The sequence below is a fragment of the Chanodichthys erythropterus genome, chromosome 23, assembly GCF_024489055.1.
Source record: "Chanodichthys erythropterus isolate Z2021 chromosome 23, ASM2448905v1, whole genome shotgun sequence".
Classification (NCBI taxonomy): Eukaryota; Metazoa; Chordata; class Actinopteri; order Cypriniformes; family Xenocyprididae; genus Chanodichthys; species Chanodichthys erythropterus.
Window position 1 is genome coordinate 18662405 of NC_090243.1, and position 21979 is coordinate 18684383.

Genomic DNA, 21979 nt, shown 5'->3' on the forward strand with positions numbered 1-21979 from the left:
AAGTCCAAAAGTAGAGAAAAAACACAGTGAGGGCTTTCACAATTACTTTAGCTCTCAACGAACGAAGTGGAATTGCTTCGGGGTAACGAGTTGCTGTGCACATAAGCGTAAGCAAATAAGTATGCCCTGCTTTCGTTTTCGGTAGAGGCCCCACACAATCTAATATGATGCGCTCAAATGGTTCTCCGATAGCAGGAATCGGCTTGAGAGGTGCTGGAGAAATAACCTGGTTGGGCTTCCCAACCATTTGGCAAACATGGCATGATCTGCAGTATTTTGTAACATCCGATTTAATCTTAGGCCAAAAGAAATGACGCAGAACACGATAAAGAGTTTTAGCCACACCTAAATGGCCAGCCACATTATCATGCGCCACGTTTAACACTTGTTCTCGAAAGCATGTGGGAACAACGACCTGGTACAATGTGTCCCGACCTGAATTATCCGACACTGAAGGTGTCCATTTCCGCATTAACACTCCATCCTCAAAGAAATAACCAATTGGCTTGCTCATAATTTCTTTTTTATTTACAGCAGACTCTCGACAGAATTCAAGCGACTGGTCTTGCCTTTGCTCTGCTGCCAATAACGTACGATCTACAGATAGTAACATATCAGCGCAATCAACTTCAGCCCCACTGCTTGCGGACAGCGGCGTAGACGCGGGCATCTCAGGTTGGTGCTTCTTGGCGGACACATCTGACTGTAACGTACCCGATTCAGTCACGTTCTTATTAACGAGAAAACTATCAGAAAGATCAATCACGGCCGGAAATTTTTGAGATTGAGCTCGAGTAATGACACAAGCGGGAAACACCGACAAATTTGCTTCTTCCTTACACACAGCGGAAGCTTCGTAAAGTGGATTTTCGATGACTTCAGGGAGAGGGAAAACTTTCCCACCTGCCAGGTCATTTCCGATAATCAGAGTTACTCCATTTATAGGTAATTGTGAACGAACGGCCACTTTTACGAAACCAGTTACCCACTCAGATCGAATATATATTTTGTGCAAAGGAACCTTTTCTACTCCCATTTCAATTCTTTGGACTAGCACATCAAAACCACAATACGTTTTCCCTGAGAACGGCAACGCACTTCCTAAAATAAATGACTGCGCGGTACCAGTGTCACGCAACATGGTAGATGGCACGCGATCGTTTTCCAAATCAGTTAAAGAAATCATTCCCTGCCGAATGAAAGGTTCAAAAACTGCATCTATTTCTGGCTTCGATTATTTTTCTTTTTCAAAACGGGACACGCCGCAATTAAATGGCCAGCTTCGTGACAATAAAAACACTCACGAACATCAGATTGCACCGAAGATTTCAAAAATTTAGATGATTTTGAAGTTCTCTCAGAACTCACAAAGTTTGATGACTCTCGGCGAGCTGGTGCCACGAATACATTTTTGTGCGTTAGTACAAATTCTTCAGCACACACAGCAGCCTCAGCAAGAGTCAAAACCTTTTTGCTCATTCAGGCACACCACAATTTTATCCGGTAACGAATTCTTAAATTCTTCAATCAAAACAAGTTCACGAAGCTGCTCAAAATTCGTCGTTTTGCTGGCCTGACACCACTTATCAAAGAGCACGCTTTTCTTACGCGCATACTCAACAAACGTTTGATTGACATTTTTCACATGCAAACGGAACCTTTGGCGATAAGCCTCGGGGACAACCTCATAGGCTCTTAACACAGCGGCCTTCACTTTTTCATAATCGAGACTATCAGTAAGGGACAAAGCGGAACAAACTTCCTGGGCTTTTCCAGTTAAGCGACATTGCAACAAAAGAGGCCAAACTTCCTTCGGCCAACTCAACGCAGCAGCAATGCGTTCAAACGCTCCAAAATATGAATCAACCTCGGCCTCCCGAAACGGTGGGACGAGGTTGATCTGTCTACTAATGTCAAAATCCGGAGTGGTTACAGAAGGCATAGGCAACGATGAATCAGAAACATGTTGCAAGCTCTGACTGGTTCGACCAGGTATAGTTTCTGCTTTAGACTCACCGGGCAATCGGCGACCAGTATGTGACTCCAATTCACATTGTCTAAAGCGTAAAAGTTGGGTAGTATGTTCTTGACGTTTAATTTCCAAATCGAGTTGTTTCAATTGGATAGCTAGTTTCAAATCCTCCGTGCCTACCCCACTCAATGAACGAAACACCGGATCACTACTCGGAACCTGCTCTTCATCGCTTGCACTTTCCCCTGTCTCCCCACTTTCAACGTTTTGAACTGCTGTTAACACACCCTGTCGAATCAATGCAGCTTGTATTACGTCCCGCACTTCTTTCTTACGAGCCGATTTTACTACAGAAATGTCATAATAATCAGCAATCAAGTACAAATCCTCCTTACGACATAATTCTAATGCTTCATGCGAAGGCTTTTGTCGAAACGCCTCAATACTAAATTCCATTATTCTATATCCTTTTCCCCGATACTCAAGAAAAAACTGCCAATCAAACGCAAACACCAGCAAAACGAAGAAAAAAAAATTATACATACCATACGACGAACATGTTACCATCGAACGCGTCCCAATTCCTTACGAGCGGACGAGCCCCCATTTGTTACGCCCCGTTCTATTAAAAGAAGGGGCTGGCGTGAGGTTGTTGGATATCAGGGAAACCGACTCCAGCCGACAGATCACCACAGACAGCAAACTAAGATCCACACAAAATTTATTAAGGTGGAACACAAAGAAATCAAATAAAAGGAGCCATGGCTTCAGGGTGCCCCAAGGCCAAAACAATAAACATAACAGCTTAAAAATAAAATAAATAATTACCCTAACAAAAGAAACAAAAATACAATCAACTTCCCTAACTCCCTAACATAAACAAATCGCAAAGAAAGTCAAAATAAATGGCAGGACACCCCTTCGCTCCTAAAGCATAAACAAAACGTAATTGAAGCACTTTAAACAAAACAGAAACTGTGGTTCGCGATCTGCCGACGGGAGAAGGAATCCGGAGCTCCTCACGCCAGCAGGCCAACGCCAGAATGAGCTCCCCATCTTCCGAGAGCGCCGCCCTTTTAAACGGAGCAGCCGCAAGCTCAGCCAATGACTATCTGTTCACAGCAGCCAATCCCTGCACAGACATTTGAAAGGGAAAAAACAAAACTCCACACATAAAACAAGACAGATGCCGAATAGAGAATCACCATCCAGAGGAATCACTGTGACTCAGCCTGAAGCTGTGACTGTTTCTGAAGGACAAAACGCCAAAATAGAGTGTAAAACTAATACTGGGATATATAGCTGGTATTTAGCTTGGTATCAGCAGAAACTCCTAAACTCATCATTACTGGTATAAATTATCGCTATGGTACCATTTCCAGTCGATTCAGTGGGAATGGAAGATCTGGAGGGACTGATTTCACTCTGACCATCAGTGGAGTCCAGACTGAAGATGCTGGACATTATTACTGTCAGAGTTATCACTACATCAACAGTAACGGTGTGTTCACACAGTGATAAAGAGTCGTACAAAAACCTCCGTCAGTCAGAGTCACAGTGACTGAACTGATACTGCAGCTAATGTATTCAGAATTGAATGATGCCATTTTTTAACAGTTTCATTCAGGTAAATGATCTGGAGTGTGTTTGCATATTGATCAGATGCTTCAGTGCTCTGAGAGTGTTTATAGTGCTGTGAGTTTAACACTTCATCACTGACACACACAACAATCTTCATCAACATGACCTTCATCATCATCTTCATCTGGACTCTCACAGCGTTTGCTCAAGGTTTGTGGAGCACAAGTTTGATATCAATTCATTTCTTCAAGTATATTGTCAAAGTTTTGAGTTGATTTTCTTCTTGTTGTGTGTTTCAGAGTGTAGAGGACAGATCACCGTCACTCAGAGTCCCTCAATGACAGCAGCTCAACCAGGACAAACTGTGAACATCAACTGTAAAACCAGCAGAGATGTGTACAGATGGAGTGGGAATGATTGTTTAGCCTGGTACTTACAGAAACCTGGAGAAGCTCCTAAACTCCTGATTTATTATGTAAAAAAACTTGAGTCAGGAACTCCATCTAGATTCAGTGGCAGTGGATCTAACAGTGATTTCACTCTGACCATCAGTGGAGTCCAGACTGAAGATGCTGGACATTATTACTGTCAGAGTTTACACTGCAGAACAGATTCAGATGGTGATTGTGAGGGTGATCTTACATTCACACAGTGATAAAGAGTCGTACAAAAACCTCCGTCAGTCAGAGTCACAGTGACTGAACTGATACTGCAGCTGCTCACACACTTTCACACACTTTCACACACACTCAACAACAGACACTAAATCATAAAGAGATTCTCTCAGAAAGGTTTCTTTAGATCACTGTAAACTGAACACAATCACAAACTTCAGCAAATGTAGTTGTAAACAGAAGCATGTATGTTCATTCATCTTCAGCTGTCAATCATAACACAAGAGCAGCATATATAAACAGCAGCTTACGTCACTCCAGTGAGAATATTCTTCCTGCGTCCCTCCATCACTCCATCTCCACCTTTATGTCCATTTTAATTCATTTCAGAAGTCCTGATGTTCATAGTCGAGTCTTGTGACAGAAACAGATCCTCCATCATGGACACGACAGATGTGTTTACCTGCAGCATTAGTGCTGGTGATTTACAGACCCTTTCTGCAAGTTACATCGTTACGCCAGTAGATGGAGACAAGAGACTGACTTTATGAATGAATCAATGAATCATTAATCAACTAATTTGTTCAAAACACTGAATCATTCAGGAAAGAAACAAGCATATTTGATGGCTCTGTCCCAATGAAGAGGCTGCATGTTCGTTCTGAAGATCAACCAATGAAATGATCCTTCACAGCCGCACTGAAATGTTATTGGTTCACGCTATAGTCAGTCTCTGAAGGCAGGAAATCAACTCCTTTTTTTCCTTATTAATTTAATTATTGCCTCCAATCCTCTTGACATCATATAATTTTATTGTATTTCATATATATATGGCTCAGAATATCAAGTCAAACAGTGAAACTGAGTGGAGTTAAACTCATTTGCGTCACATTTGTGATTGTGTTCCTCTGAGAATTGAGCAGATCTCGTTTCATCATGTATCTGCAGGTGTTTTCATGCTCCACTGAGTGAAGTTTATTTATAAAATATGAGCTAAAGCCCTGATACAATGAAAGAGCCGAAACAAAAATGACACAAAAAAGGACATAATGTTACAATTATGTTTTATTGACTGAATTGTAATAAAATCAAGAGTGTAAAAGCACACATATAGTCAGCAGATCTACTCTGAACACTGCTGTCTCCTCACAGTGTCTCCAGTGGACGCAGACTGGCCGCTCCGTGTGTCCTCACAGCTCACCGAGACGCTCTTCATCCACTCCTCCTCAGAGAGAGTCAGGCTGCTGCTCCAGCTGTACAGACCGTCCTTCTCCAGGAGCCCAGCGCTGCTCTCCTGAGACCTGCTGCTCCCGTCCACCTTCAGCTCAGGCTCCAGTCTGACGGGAAGCCCTTGTTGGCCACACACACCAGTGTCGCTGTGTTCAGAGAGGAGATCTCTGCGCTGGAGGGCGGCAGGACGCTCACTTTAGGAGGAGTGACGCCTGAGAGAAGCACAGAGAAATCAGTTACCAGTGGCTTTCCATTAGGATTCAAGAGAAAACTAGGAGAAATTCTCCAACAGCGAGAGAAACAACATGAAGAAAACAGTCAAAGAAAATCCCATCATTATTCCTTTAACACATTAATGCTCACAAACTCCTACACATGAAAAGAGAAAATGTTCAGAATTCATTTCACATTCTGGTAAATACGCTGATTAATTATTAAAGCTGCAGTCTGTAAGTTTGCCTCTTTGTCTCCATCTCTGTTTGAAACCTGCAACTGCAGTTATTTGTGGAATGATCTTCCTCACATGGGTTGTGCGTCGGCACGGCTCCTCAGCGCGGACGAATCTGATGTTTTGAGGTGTTTGTGTGGCTGTCAGTCACCGCACCAGTGTGGATCTTCACTTACTTCACAATTACAGATTCCACGTCTTGGAAGTTTGTTCAAAATAAGAAGTTTCACCGGAAAATGTCATCTAAACAAGTACGTAACATTTTTGCCACTTTTGTTCTGAACGGCTGAGGAAAAAATAGTTTTACAATAAATCGCACTACCGACCTTCTTTATGAATACAGACGTGACGTAATGACGCAAACTCCAATTTCCCACAGAAACTGACCCGAACCTCAAATCACAAAACATTATTACAATCTTACCGTTGTGAATCGAGCTAATGTAAGAATAGTTTTCAACCCTGATTGGTTATGTACTTGCTCAGTAATTCATTTGGGATCAATTTTAAAGAAAATAAGATACGAACAGCAGCTTTAAATAAATTTAAATGAAAATATCATGGAAATTTGAATCGCCACAAAAACTCAAGCTTTCAGTCTATATGGAAACTTAAAAGAAACGCAGCATTTTTAGAGTGAAAAAGACAAATAAGAGTCTGAACGAAACAACAAATTAGAAACAGAAGTACTATTATTTCTCTATAATGTTTGTACTTGATTCACTTTATCAGCATTAAACTTTCAATTAGTTGATCTGAATGTTTTTAGAGAAGAATTTGATGAAAGTCATATTGCAGTAATAGATTTGAAGGGTCATTTTCATGATCAACTTCACTGAAACTCGCTTTGGTTAAAAGAGTCAAAGATCAGATGTGAAGAAACACAAGAACTGCAGGAATTCACTACAATTTAAGATGGACAAAGAAATCATGAAGGAAACATTGTGTGTCTCGTCCACTAGAACTTTAAACTTCATTTCCACAAATATAAACCTTTTCACTCCTCAGAGATGCTTTATTCAGAGAAAATACAGTCAAGAGTTTGGAAATATTGAGTTTAACCATTTATAATTGAATTATCTGTGAGGAAAACAAAGATCCAATGACTATAAAACATCTTTACAATCATTCAATGTGAACTAACTGCACAAAATAATATTAAAAATATGCTAAAAAGGGCATCCTTTCTATAAAGTGCTACAAAGTATTTAACAGTCAGCTGTTGTATTAAAAACATTAATATTAATATCTGATGATTTACTTACTGCCAACATCCAGTTTGGTTTCTAAATATCTCACAGCAGATATTCAGATTAATATACTGAAGTTGGTCTTGATGATTCAGAAATGAACTGAATGATTTTTGTTAACAGTTTGTCTAAGATTGAATGATATGAAAAAGACTGATTTTTACTAGATGTTCACTTCAGTAATTGTATTTTGTGTCTGTTAATGAGTGACTGTCTTCAGGTAAATGATCTGGAGTGTGTTTGCATATTGATCAGATGCTTCAGTGCTCTGAGAGTGTTTATAGTGCTGTGAGTTTAACACTTCATCACTGACACACACAACAATCTTCATCAACATGACCTTCATCATCATCTGGACACTCTTATACTGCTTTATACTACAAGGTGAATAGCATGTATTTGGAACAAGTTAAATTGTATAATTTTAACAATTTTAAAATGTGAAAAATAATATATTTTAATGACTGATAAATGGTTTGTTTTTCAGGCTGTAGAGCTCAGATCACAGTGAACTCCTGCAGTGAAAACTGTTAAACCAGGAGAAAATGTTGAGATGAGCTGTAAACTCAGTAGAGCTACACACTGCAGCCCAGCCTGTGTGTCCTGGTACTTACAGAAACCTGGAGAAGCTCCTAAACTCCTGATTTATTTGACCAAAAGCCTCCAGTCAGGAGCTGTTTTCACTGATTTCAACTGATTTCACTCTGACCATCAGTGGAGTCCAGACTGAAGATGCTGGACATTATTACTGTCAGAGTTATCACTACATCAACAGTAAAGATGTGTTCACACAGTGATAAAGAGTCGTACAAAAACCTCCGTCAGTCAGAGTCACAGTGACTGAACTGATACTGCAGCTGCTCACACACTTTCACACACTTTCACACACTACTGACACACAGAGGACAAACACAGGAACTACACATGTGCTCAAAACTGATTAATGCCTGAAATGCTTTGCTATTTTAATACATTCTGGTGATTTCTGTAATGACTTTGGCCTCTCATGGAGTTCACAGTGACATACTTGTTTCTCTTAGGGTGCTTTCACACCTGCCTCATTTAGTTCGGTTGAATCGTACCAGAGTTCGTTTGCCCTTTTGGTGCGGTTCGTTTGGGCAGGTGTGAAAGCAGCAATCGCACTCGGGTGCGCACCAAAAGCGGACCAAACAAGCGTACCGAGACCTGCTTGAAGAGGTGGTCTCGGTACGCTTTCAAACGAACTCTGGAGCGGTTCGCTTGAGATGTGAAAGCAATCCGACCCAGTTAACGGACCAACGAACCAAATGATATCATTTTCATAACAGAAAATATGATATAAAAAGCAGTAATGTCTGATTCTGTGAGTGAGCACATTATTTACCATATCTGAAAACCAACGAGCGCCTCTGTTGTGTAATTACACTTCTCCGTGCAAGAATGCTGTCCCGACAAAGTCTCAATTCCTGCTCTGCTTCATTATAAAATTCAGATGGTCTCTCTCGACAGACACACGGACAACAGGTCGCCTACTAGACAGTGCTGGGAAATCCAGAGACGGAGAGAGAGAGAGAAAGAGCGCGGGTTTGAATTTGCCGCAGCAAATATGAATGGAGTTTATAATTTAACTGCGGGAGAGACGGTTACATTTATAAAGTGTTTGTGTGTGTCTCGACAGTTACAAAAAAGCCACAATAAGCTCATGGAGCTAGCTTGTCAATCATTATTTTGATGGATGACGCAGCGAAAACTCTGACCAATAAGAGGACAGTTGTACTCGCATGTGACTTGCCTGAACGCATTTTGGTACGCTTTGAAATGTTGCCATGTGAAAGCGAACCGAACCAAGAAGAAAATGCAACATTGTAACAAATTTAGTCCCTGTTTCGGAACAAAACAAGCGATCCATAGGTGTGAAAACACCCTAAGTGATGCAACTTTGTCATTTGATTCATCAGAAAGCCTGACAACACAGACATTCAAAATACTACAAACTGAAAAGATTCTTTTAGAAAAGTTCAGATCACTGTAAAGCAGAATCACAAATTTAACAAATGTAGCTGTAAACAGAAGTTGAGTTGAAAATGTTCATCAACCCCTGTCAATCATAACACAAGAGCAGCATTTATAAATGACTGTTTCAGTGAGAATATTCTTTTGGCATCCCTTCATCACTCCATCTCGCTTTAATTCACTGCAGAAGTCCTGATGTACTTTGAGCTCAAGTCGAGTCGAGTGACAGAAACAGATCCTCCATCATGGATACAGGACAGGTGTGTCAACGCTCACGACCAATTCATACGTATTTTAGGAGCTGGCTCATATGAATTCACAATTTGTCTAAACTCCAGGATGGGTAGGTTTAGGTGCGGGGTTAGGGGTTACGAGAACGAGTTGGATGTGCAGCATTAGTGCAGGTGATTTTGCAGCGACTCTTTACGCAAGTTATATCTTTATGTAAATAGATGGCGATAAGACACTAAAACTGGACTGATTTGAATAAAACACTGATTCATTCAGCAATGAAACAAGGGACTGTATTCATGAGTGAATCACTGAAACATTCATTCAAAACAATGATTCTTTCAGGAACTACTGTCGCTGCATCCGAAATCACATACTTCTCTACTATATAGTAGGCCAAAAACAGTATGTGACAAAAGAAATATTTCTGAATTCACAGTACTCGTAAAATTGTAGGCAAAAAAGTACCTGGATGACCTACTACTTCCGGCAAGATTCTGAAGTGTGCATATGATGGACACTTTACTATCCCATGAGGACATGGGAGAGGATTTGTGAATGGCAGTGATGATTACATTCATTCTACACATTCATACTGTATTGAACATACTTTTTTAGCAGCCATTAAGTAATTACTAATTCAAAATAAGTACCTACTCAAGAGAGCATGTGATTTCAGATGCAGCCTGAGTTGTTCAGAGACACTTTATTCTACTGTGATTAATTTGGAAATATTTCAGCCGAACAAAAACAGACAAAGTAACTTGCAGAATTGTAAATTACTAAAATGTAAGTTACTCAATAATAGCTTCTTGTTTATTAAACGGTTTCATACAGTAAAAGCAATATCACATTCACAATCTTGGTGTTGGTCTGATATTCAGAAGCAACATCTTGCTCATGTGATGTTGCTTTATATCAGTAAAGGATTATATTAACATAAACTTTTGAAATGTTTTGTGAATGAAACCACATTAAACCATCTTAAACCTGTCCTTCCTGAAGCGTTTGCATAGAGAGAGTGTTTTACATGAGCGACACACGCTTCAGTGCTCTGCATGTGTTTATAACTCTGTCAAACATCAAACATGATCAACAACTGTTTTTCACTAGAACTGAACCTACAACCAACAAAAATGACTTTCAGCACCATATTGATCTGGACGCTGGCTGTATTATGTCGAGGTTTGTGTCAGTAAAGATTACAGACATTATTTACTTGTTATTTTTATGTGTTGTGAAGATATATGGTTGTAAAAGTGTTTGTGATTTCTAATCTTTCTCTCTTGTCAGAATCTGTTGGTCAGGTGACAGTGACTCAAACTCCCTCAGAGCTGCTCTCTCAAACTGGACAATCAGTCACTGTGACCTGTAAAACTAGCAGTGATCCAGACTGCTGTTATGCTTTAGCCTGGTACTTACAGAAACCTGGAGAAGCTCCTAAACTCCTGATTTATGCAAACAGCCGTCAGTCAGGAACTCCATCTAGATTCAGTGGCAGTGGATCTAACAGTGATTTCACTCTGACCATCAGTGGAGTCCAGACTGAAGATGCTGGACATTATTACTGTCAGAGTTATCACTACATCAACAGTAAATATGTGTTCACACAGTGATAAAGAGTCGTACAAAAACCTCCGTCAGTCAGAGTCACAGTGACTGAACTGATACTGCAGCTGCTCACACACTTTCACACACTACTGACACACAGAGGACAAACACAGGAACTACACATGTGCTCAAAACTGACATACTGAAATCAGCTCTATTAGACTGTGATCTGTCCTGTGACAGACGGGTTTGACTCAAATATGCTCAGAATCAGAGAAAACAGAGTGTGTAAATTAATATGAAATCAAACTAACAATAATGGCGTCATATGTTGTTTTGTTTTTGTACATTAAACTACACTAAAGTCATGGTGTATCAGTAACATGCAGATGTTTTTCAAGCAGCTCCTTCATCTAAAGCTGTTTCTAAATGTATTACTCATAACTCATTTCTCATGAGCAGAAGTGAAAGTGTTCCAGTTGAGAGCGTTGAACCAATCAAAGAGTGAAACTGTGAGTTTGAGGTGAAAATCACATTTGCATTGGCAGGTTTAGTGATTGTGATCCTCTCAGAATAGAGCAGCTCCGTCTCCAGTGACCATGTTCAAACCCCAAGAGCTTCATTTGACATTTCCTGCTAAATGCAGCTGTTCTCAACTATTACAATCAATCAAAAGCAGCTGAAACTTTAGTGCAGGACTTTGAATGAACGACACACTGATCAATGATGCAGTCGGACACAAATGTAACGCGTTCAGAAGCTTTATTGAATGAACAGCAATGGCAGCACATTGAAAGACTGCTTCAGTATTGAGCTGTAAATCACGTGACTGCTGTGAATCCTGCCGGACGCTCGGATACGGCTCGTCTGGACCGGAGAAACATCAGCACTGGGAGCTCTTGAGGAACGAGGCCTCGTGATCAGCTCCGTCATGTCTTACTCTGCAGACGAAGCGATCCGCGCCTTCCCAGCGTGCTTTGCTGAGGCTCAGGACGCTGCTGCGGCTGTAGCGTCCGTCCCGCTCGCTCTCTGTGCTGGTCTGAACCCCCTCGCTGACCTCTGACCCGTCCAGCGTCCAGCTCACCGTCGCCCCCTGTGGAGAGTAAGAGCTGAGCAGGCAGAGCAGTGCGGCTGAGTCTCCAGAGATCTGCAGAGAAGAGGGCGGCAGCAGAGACACGGAGGGCTTCACTGCGGGACCAGCTGCACAAACACACACAAACACAAACAAACAACACCAACGTCTTTAGATGATCAATTAGTCAGATGTCACACACAGTAATGGAGGAAAAATCACAATCATTTCATTTTTACAGAAATTCCACATCACTGCTTTCTTTCATAAACCACATAGTAATGATCCTGCATTTACATTTCAATATTCTCAGTTCAAATAAAATATTCACTGCTACTAAATATATGAAGTATAAGATATATGAATAAATATAAATCAGTTCTCTGAAGCAGACATGATATACAGCAAATATTACAGTCATTTCATCTTTTCTGAATAAGGTTCAGTTTAATCTCAAACTCATTTTAAAAACATTGTCCACAAACTGATGATTTATATGTAGAAAACAAATTTAAATGATCATTATTAATGTTAACCATAATTATCATTAAATGTAAGCTCAAGTTATGGTTTTTTCAGATCTGTTTCTTTGTCTGATGATGACGTCTACAAAATTATAATTATTTTGTCCGTATCATCAAACTTTTGTTTCATGCATTACAAAATTTCTGAATTATTAAATTTACCAAAAATTATGGACACAATTATGTATTTTAAGAAATAATTGAAAAGATAAGAAAATATTGCAATCAATATATTAAAAAACAAACAATGTTAGTTATTATAATATCTGAAATACACATGTAAAAATAAATAAATATATAAAAGCAACATAAAATATATCATATTCAATATCACTGAATATGAATATGTATTTCTTAAATAGTAGATAGATTATTATGAAACAAATTCGCCATGAAATATTACAGTTAATATTTTTTATTTAAACTATTTTATAATTTTTAAAACATTGTTGCAAACTGCTTGCTTGAATAATCTAAAAACAAAACAATTATATATAAACATTTTTAGAGAATTTTAGAGACTTACTGATGGTCAGTTTAGTTCCTCCACCGAAAGTGTACCACAGTGCTTCATTCTAGTGAAAGCGTCGTACAAAAACCTCCGTCACACTCAAATGAACACAAACTCCAGCAGAGAAAGAGACGAACGACACTCACACACACTGATATGAGACTCAACAGCAGCTCTTCTCAACATTAAATAATGATTATTGGACTGAAGTGACTTTCACAGAAACAGCTTCATCTCTAAATGTCTCTTGATGCATGAAAACTATTAAATCTGAATAAATAATATAATCAGAAAGACTCAGTACTGATCATCACACATCTGAACTGTGAGTTTCTAAATGATCATGTATTTCTCAAAGCTTTTTAATAAGTTTTGATGACCTTTGACCTCTGGAATGACCTTTGACCTCTCACGGAGTTCACAGTGAAATACTTGATTCTTTTAGAGATTCAACTCTGTCATTTGATTCATCAGAAACCTGTAGTCTGAACCAGAGACTGAATGAAATAGAAATGATTTATGAAAACACTCGTCTGTTGGATCATGAGAATAAAACACATTTAAAGCCTCAAAACTGATCAGTTTCATCTGCATGTGCTCATTTTCACGTGTGTTTTACTCCAGCAGGGTTTTTGCTCAGAGAGTCACTTTGCATCGGCTCATGCTTCAGCGCTCCGAGTGTTTATAGTGCTGTGAGTTTAACACTTCATCACTGACACACACAACAATCTTCATCAACATGACCTTCATCATCATCTTCATCTGGACTCTCACAGCGTTTGCTCAAGGTTTGTGGAGCACAAGTTTGATATCAATTCATTTCTTCAAGTATATTGTCAAAGTTTTGAGTTGATTTTCTTCTTGTTGTGTGTTTCAGAGTGTAGAGGACAGATCACCGTCACTCAGAGTCCCTCAATGACAGCAGCTCAACCAGGACAAACTGTGAACATCAACTGTAAAACCAGCAGTAATGTGTACAGGAATAGTGATGGAGATGATTCTATATTCTGGTACTTACAGAAACCTGGAGAAGCTCCTAAACTCCTGATTCGTTATGTAAAATACTACAGTCAGGAACTCCATCTAGATTCAGTGGCAGTGGATCTAACAGTGATTTCACTCTGACCATCAGTGGAGTCCAGACTGAAGATGCTGGACATTATTACTGTCAGAGTTATCACAGTGGTGGTGTGTTCACACAGTGATAAAGAGTCGTACAAAAACCTCCGTCAGTCAGAGTCACAGTGACTGAACTGATACTGCAGCTGCTCACACACTTTCACACACTTTCACACACACTCAACAGTGAAGATTTTCATAAATAATAAATGAAATATAAAATATTCATTAAGTTTTTCACATGGTAACTATAACTCTCTTTATCTTATTAAATGTAAATAACACTGTATCTGTGAGGATCATGATTTGGCCGCATGTTCTCGTTTCATCATGTATCTGCAGGTGTTTTCATGCTCCATTGAGTGAAGTTTATTTATGAAATATGAGCTAAAGCCCTGATCCAATGAAAGACCTGAAACAAAAATGACACAAAAAAGAGCTTAAAGACACAATTATATTTTATATAATGACTGAAGTTTAATAAAGTCACACACATAGTCTTGTGTGAAAGGCAGAAAGCAGATGCAGATGAAGCAACTGAAGCTGATGGAGAATGAATGAGTCCCTCATGTGCTGCAGAGAAACACACTGTTGGTCTCCATGAGTGAGAAGAGCAGCAGATCTCCTCTGAACACTGCCGTCTCCTCACACAGGCCGGCCGCTCCGTGTGTCCTCACAGTGTCTCCATCCACTCCTGCTGCTGCTCCAGCTGTACAGACCGTCCTTCTCCAGGAGCCCAGCGCTGCTCTCCTGAGACCTGCTGCTCCCGTCCACCTTCAGCTCAGGCTCCAGTCTGACGGGAAGCCCTTGTTGGCCACACACACCAGTGTCGCTGTGTTCAGAGAGGAGATCTCTGCGCTGACGCTCACAGAGAAATCACACTGACCAGCGGCTTTCCTTTAGGATTCGAGAGAAAACTGGGAGAAATTCTCCAACAGCGAGAGAAACAACATGACGAAGAAAATCACATCATTATTCCATAAACACATTAATGATCACAAACTCCTATATATATGAAAAGAGAAAATGTTCAGAATATGGTTCACATTCTGGTAAATTTGCTGATTGATTATGAAATAACCTAAAAGGAAATATAATTGAGTAACTGATACTTGAGATGTTAAACTGTTCCTAAAATATGATACAATAATCACGTTTAAAGTGTATTTAAGATGAAGAAACCTTCATTTAACACAATTCTGCCACCATATTTTATTTTCACCTTGTGATATCTATATGTAATATACTTCACCAGCTAACACATTTTTGTTCTGAGAACGTTTTCCTCCAACATTATGAGAACATTATTAAAAACCAGATAACGTTGAACAAACACTCTATTAATGTTACTGGAAGAACGTTTGTTCGTAACTTTGAGAGAACATTGCCAGAACGTTAGCCAAAGTTACGAGAGCGTTGCCTGTTAGCTGTAGGAGCTTGTTCGAGTTCACTGAGAGAGCTCCACTGATCGGAGAAAGAGCTTTACCAAATCACCAAACAAATAACTAATCTAAGCACATATATGCAGTATAAAGCAGTAGTGCAGTTATAGTCCACAATAATCACAAGACTGGAATACTGTGTTTCACACTCACACACCCTTCTGATGAAACTGACCATCCTTTCCTCAGTTTCTCCTCAACTGAAACTTTGTGCACAATGGTGCAAATACCAGTAAGTTGACTAGCACAAACCTTAGTAAATCACCTTGCGTGATTCATTTAAATATTCTCCTTCCATAAATTTTGTGTCTGAAAGGGAAACTCCTACAAATGCATGTGCAATAATGTCAGGTGCAGAAATAACTGCTCACGCTTTTCAGCTCAAATTTTTCACTGCGTGTCTTTAGTAAATCCTGACAGTAGTGTTTGACTCAACTAGAATCAGAGAAACTGAGAGAGTAAACTGATATCAGATCAAACAAACAATAATGGTCCCAAACAGTAGATAGTTTTGTTTTTGTACATCAAACTCTGCACTGATCTGAACCTTCTCTGTGACCTTTGACCCCTCCAGCGTCCAGCTCACCTGCGCCCCCTGCATGTAAGGGAATATGTGTGTGTTTTGGTTCAATGTTGTGATCACGTTATCTGACATGACACAGTTCAGAAAGTCTCAGAGAAGGTCTGATGATGTTCTTTCTACAGAATAAACTCGACCTGTATTCAACCCCTGATGTGTTTTATACACGTTTGTTTCTCACAGCTATAGAAAGTGTTTCTGGATTGATGTTTCTGAGCTTAAAGGATCCCAAAGACAATTCAAGCTACATGCTAAACCTATTATGTTACCTTATTATGCTAGAGAGTGTACATGTGCATTAAAGCTATCCAAAGACCAAGTGTTTGTCTTATGTTGGCCATATACCCTGTTAAGTAAACTTTGCAGGGCTTGTACCCTTTGGCTCAAACAATGACTTTAGGTCAGAACTAAAGTACTGTTTGTGACTTTTGCAGCCGTTACAGTTACACACACAGGAGCCCGACTGAATAATTCATCACTGTATTAACTGTACTTGTTAATCTCTGTCCTGTTCATCAGTGTGTCTGTCTGTTCACACCACCCTCTAGTGGCGCAGTGATGTAGTGCAAGATAACATGAATAAAACTGTTGAAGGGTTTCTGTCATCAGTACAGCTGTGATCACCTGTGGTCTCGTACCTGCAGCCGAATTACAGTCGAGCTGATGAAGCTTAGATAATGATAATATAGTTTTAAAACATTTCATCTTATCCCAATTTAAATTGGTCCTAAATTGAATGCTACATTTAGAGCCTCATTTAAATACAGAATGAGTTCATTTGCATATTGATCAGATGCTTCAGTGCTCTGAGAGTGTTTATAGTGCTGTGAGTTTAACACTTCATCACTGACACACACAACAATCTTCATCAACATGACCTTCATCATCATCTTCATCTGGACTCTCACAGCGTTTGCTCAAGGTTTGTGGAGCACAAGTTTGATATCAATTCATTTCTTCAAGTATATTGTCAAAGTTTTGAGTTGATTTTCTTCTTGTTGTGTGTTTCAGAGTGTAGAGGACAGATCACCGTCACTCAGAGTCCCTCAATGACAGCAGCTCAACCAGGACAAACTGTGAACATCAACTGTAAAACCAGCAGTAATGTGTATTATCATAGTTCTTATGGACATTATTTAGCCTGGTACTTACAGAAATCTGGAGAAGCTCCTAAACTCCTAAACTGGTTTATTTAGCAAGCACCCTCCAGTCAGGAACTCCATCTAGATTCAGTGGCAGTGGATCTAACAGTGATTTCACTCTGACCATCAGTGGAGTCCAGACTGAAGATGCTGGACATTATTACTGTCAGAGTTTACACTATCCAAACAGTAAATGGGTGTTCACACAGTGATAAAGAGTCGTACAAAAACCTCCGTCAGTCAGAGTCACAGTGACTGAACTGATACTGCAGCTGCTCACACACTTTCACACACTTTCACACACTACTGACACACAGAGGACAAACACAGGAACTACACATGTGCTCAAAACTTACTTATGACTGAAATCAGCTCTATTAGACTGATCTGTCCTGTGACAGACGGGTTTGACTTAAATATGCTCAGATTCAGAGAAAACAGAGTGTGTAAATTGATATGTAGATTCATATGTTGTTGTTTTGTTTTTGTACATTAAACTACACTAAAGTCATGGTGTATCAGTAACATGCAGATGTTTTTCAAGCAGCTCCTTCATCTAAAGCTGTTTCTAAATGTATTACTCATAACTCATTTCTCATGAGCAGAAGTGAAAGTGTTCCAGTTGAGAGCGTTGAACCAATCAAAGAGTGAAACTGTGAGTTTGAGGTGAAAATCACATTTGCATTGGCAGGTTTAGTGATTGTGATCCTCTCAGAATAGAGCAGCTCCGTCTCCAGTGACCATGTTCAAACCCCAAGAGCTTCATTTGACATTTCCTGCTAAATGCAGCTGTTCTCAACTATTACAATCAATCAAAAGCAGCTGAAACTTTAGTGCAGGACTTTGAATGAACGACACACTGATCAATGATGCAGTCGGACACAAATGTAACGCGTTCAGAAGCTTTATTGAATGAACAGCAATGGCAGCACATTGAAAGACTGCTTCAGTATTGAGCTGTAAATCACGTGACTGCTGCGAATCCTGCCGGACGCTCAGATACGGCTCGTCTGGACCGGAGAAACATCAGCACTGGGAGCTCTTGAGGAACGAGGCCTCGTGATCAGCTCCGTCATGTCTTCAGAGGTGGAAAGTCCAGGGGTCAGAAAGTAAAAGTCTTGCCATATTTTTATTCCACCCACTGAAGCATTAATGAGATAATTAAGTGATTAATTGAGTGATGATTGACCATTATTGAAGACATTCAATAAAGGAGAAAATCACAGTTTTTAAGTTACCATCATCGAGGTCAGGGTTTGTTTTAGTTGAGCTCTTGACCCTTGAATTTTTAATATTAGAGTTTGTTTGAGCTGTTGTAACTGCATTAAAACCAACCAGATGAGCAAAGTTAAAAGATGATCAGGTGGTGTTGGTTATGTTTCCACATAATCATTATTTGACTTGAATCACTGAACTCATTTAGAGCCCAATCTCTGTGTTAGATTTACATTATTGATTACAGCAGCACTGAGATTCTACAGCAGAAGATCCAGTTTTTTCAAAATAATCCAAAGGTTTATCAAAATTTGTTCCAAAGAAAAAAGGCTTATTTAGACACACATAGATCAAGAATCATCCTGTGAATCTCAACAGTGGTGAGGATAATAAAGCATGTTGCAATGCATTCTGGGAGCCACCAATCAAAATTCATCCATGGCTCCCATCATGCATTGCTGCATGAATAAATTATGAGCTAAATTGTCTTAGTAATTTTCTTTATTCTCATATTTTATTTTGTTCTGTTTATGTGACTTTTTAGTAGCTTGTTTTCTAATGTTCAGAGTTGATCTGTTGATCAGAATATGTTGCTTGTCACCGTTGTTGAGATTCATACACTGATTCTTGATGTCTGTGTGTGCCTAAAAGAAGGATTTTTTTTTTTTTTTTGATCAGAACAACTTTTAAGATATCCTTCAGATTATATTGATAAAGCTGATCTTCTGCTGTAGGCTACTCAATAATGTAAATCTAACACAGAGATTGGGCTCTAAATGAGTTCAGTGATTCAGATCAAATAATGAGTATGTGAAAACATAACCAACACCACCTGATCATCTTTTCTCTTTGCTTGTCTGGCTGTTATAACTCAGTTACAGCAGCCAAACAAATTCTAATATTAAAGAGTGAAGGGTCAAGAGCCCAACTAAAGCAAACCCTGACCTCTGTGATGGTGTCTTAAAAATTGTGATTTTCTCCTTTGGTGATTCTGCTTGTTATCATCAGGTGTCTTCAATAATGCTCAATCATCACTCAATTAATCACTTAATTATCTCATTAATGCTTCAGTGGGTGGAATAAAAATATGGCAGGACTTTTACTTTCTGACCCCTGGACTTTCCACCTCTGCATGTCTTACTCTGCAGACGAAGCGATCCGCGCCTTCCCAGCGTGCTTTGCTGAGGCTCAGGACGCTGCTGCGGCTGTAGCGTCCGTCCCGCTCGCTCTCTGCGCTGGTCTGAACCCCCTCGGTGACCTCTGACCCGTCCAGCGTCCAGCTCACCGTCGCCCCCTGTGGAGAGTAAGAGCTGAGCAGGCAGAGCAGTGCGGCTGAGTCTCCAGAGATCTGCAGAGAAGAGGGCGGCAGCAGAGACACGGAGGGCTTCACTGCGGGACCAGCTGCACAAACACACACAAACAACACCAACGTCTTTAGATCATCCATTAGTCAGATGTCACACACAGTAATGGAGGAAAAATCACAATCATTTCATCTTTACAGAAATTCCACATCACTGCTTTCTTTCATAAACCACATAGTAATGATCCTGCATTTAAATTTCAATATTCTCAGTAAAAATAAAATATTCACTGCTACTAAATATATGAAGTATAAGATATATGAATAAATATAAATCAGTTCTCTGAAGCAGACATGATATACAGCAAATATTACAGTCATTTCATCTTTTCTGAATAAGGTTCAGTTTAATCTCAAACTGATTTTAAAAACATTGTCCACAAACTGATGATTTATATGTAGAAAACAGATTTAAATTATCATTTCATTTTTAATGTTAATCATAATCATAGTTATCAGCAAATGTAAGCTCAAATGATGTATTTTTTCAGATCTTTTTCACTGTCTGCTGATGACGTCTACAAAATTAGCATTATTTTGTTCGTATCATCAAACTTTTGTTTCATGCATTAGAAAATTTCTGAATTATTAAATTTACCAAAAATTATGGACACAATAATATATTTTAAGAAATAATTGAAAATTTCAGAAAATATTGCAATCAATATATTAAAAAACAATGAATGTTAGTTATTATAATATCTGAAATTACTCTTGTAAAAAGAAATAAATATATAAAAGCAACAAAATATACCTTGCAATGAAAAAAGATAAATATCATGAAATATCACTGAATATAAACATGTATTTGTAAAATAGCAGACAAATTTAAAGAAGTTATGAAACAATTAAATTCACCATGAAATATTGCAGTTCATATTTTTTTTTATTTAAACTATTTTATAATATTTAAAACCTTTTTGCAAAATGCTTGTTTGAATAATCTAAAAACAAAACAATTATATATAAACATTTTTAGAGAATTTTAGAGACTTACTGATGGTCAGTTTAGTTCCTCCACCGAAAGTGTACCACAGTGCTTCATTCTAGTGAAAGCGTCGTACAAACAGAGGTGGAGATTCCAGGGGTCAGAAAGTAAAAGTCCTGCCATATTTTTATTCCACCCACTGAAGCATTAATGAGATAATTAAGTGATAAATTGAGTGATGATTGAGCATTATTGAAGACACCTGATGATAAAAAGCAGAATCACCAAAGGAGAAAATCACAATTTTTAAGTTACCATCATCGAGGTCAGGGTTTGTTTTAGTTGAGCTCTTGACCCTTGCCTTTTTAGTATTAGATTTTGTTTGGGCAGTTTTTAACTGCATTAAAACCAACCAGACAAGCAAAGTTAAAAGATGATCAGATGTTGTTGGTTATGTTTTTTCAAAATCATTATTTGATCTGAATCACTGAACTCATTTAGAGCCCAATCTCTGAGTTAGTTTTACATTATTGATTACAGCAGCACTGTGATTCTACAGAAGATCAGCTTATACGATACAGAATTTTTTTTTTTTAAAAAGTTGTCCTTATCACAAAAAAAAAAATTCTCTTAGGCACACACAGACATCAAGTATCAGCCTGTGAATCTCAACAACGGTGACAAGCAACATATTCTGATCAACAGATCAACTCTGAACATTAGAAAACAAGCTACTAAAAAGTCACAGAAAAACAGCAAAATTTTAATAGTGAGAATAAATGAAATTACTAAGACAATTTAGCTCATAATTTATTCATACAGCAATGCATGATGGGAGCCATGGATGAATTTTGATTGGTGGCTCCCAGAATGCACTGCAACATGCTTTATGATGGCCACCACTGTTGAGATTCACAGGATGATTCTTGATGTTTGTTTGTTTAAATGAGCTCTGCTTTTTTTTTTTTTAAATCAGAACTCAGAAAATATTTGTATTGTAAAAGCTGATCTTGTGCTGTAGAATCACAGTGCTGCTGTAATCAATAATGTAAATCTAACTCAGAGATTGGGCTCTAAATGAGCTCAGTGATTCAGATCAAATAATGATTTTGAGAAAACATAACCAACACCTGATCATCTTCTAACTTTGCTTGTCTGGTTGGTTTTAATGCAGTTAAAACTGCCCTATCAAAATCATATATTATAAAGTCAAG

At 38.9% G+C, this 21979-nt stretch overlaps 1 protein-coding gene, 2 pseudogenes and 1 gene segment (V, D, J or C); all 4 read left to right on the plus strand.

The window, feature by feature from the left end:
* Window positions 1-1444: 1444 nt before the first annotated feature.
* Window positions 1445-6119, plus strand: LOC137013472 (uncharacterized). The gene is made up of 3 exons (XM_067377253.1): window positions 1445-3763; window positions 3853-3982; window positions 5320-6119. The coding sequence occupies exons 1-3, from the start codon at window positions 3715-3717 to the stop codon at window positions 5774-5776; spliced, it is 636 nt and encodes a 211-aa protein (XP_067233354.1). The 5' UTR covers window positions 1445-3714; the 3' UTR covers window positions 5777-6119.
* A 4314-nt stretch (window positions 6120-10433) lies between these two features.
* On the plus strand, window positions 10434-11104 carry LOC137013475 (Ig kappa chain V region 3547-like). The segment is given in 2 exon segments: window positions 10434-10503; window positions 10612-11104. Coding segments are annotated over 2 exon segments (372 nt in total).
* A 2152-nt stretch (window positions 11105-13256) lies between these two features.
* On the plus strand, window positions 13257-14293 carry LOC137013474 (immunoglobulin kappa variable 4-1-like; annotated as a pseudogene).
* Window positions 14294-14524: 231 nt separating this feature from the next.
* LOC137013473 (immunoglobulin kappa variable 4-1-like) lies at window positions 14525-17685 on the plus strand (annotated as a pseudogene).
* The last annotated feature ends 4294 nt before the right edge of the window (window positions 17686-21979 follow it).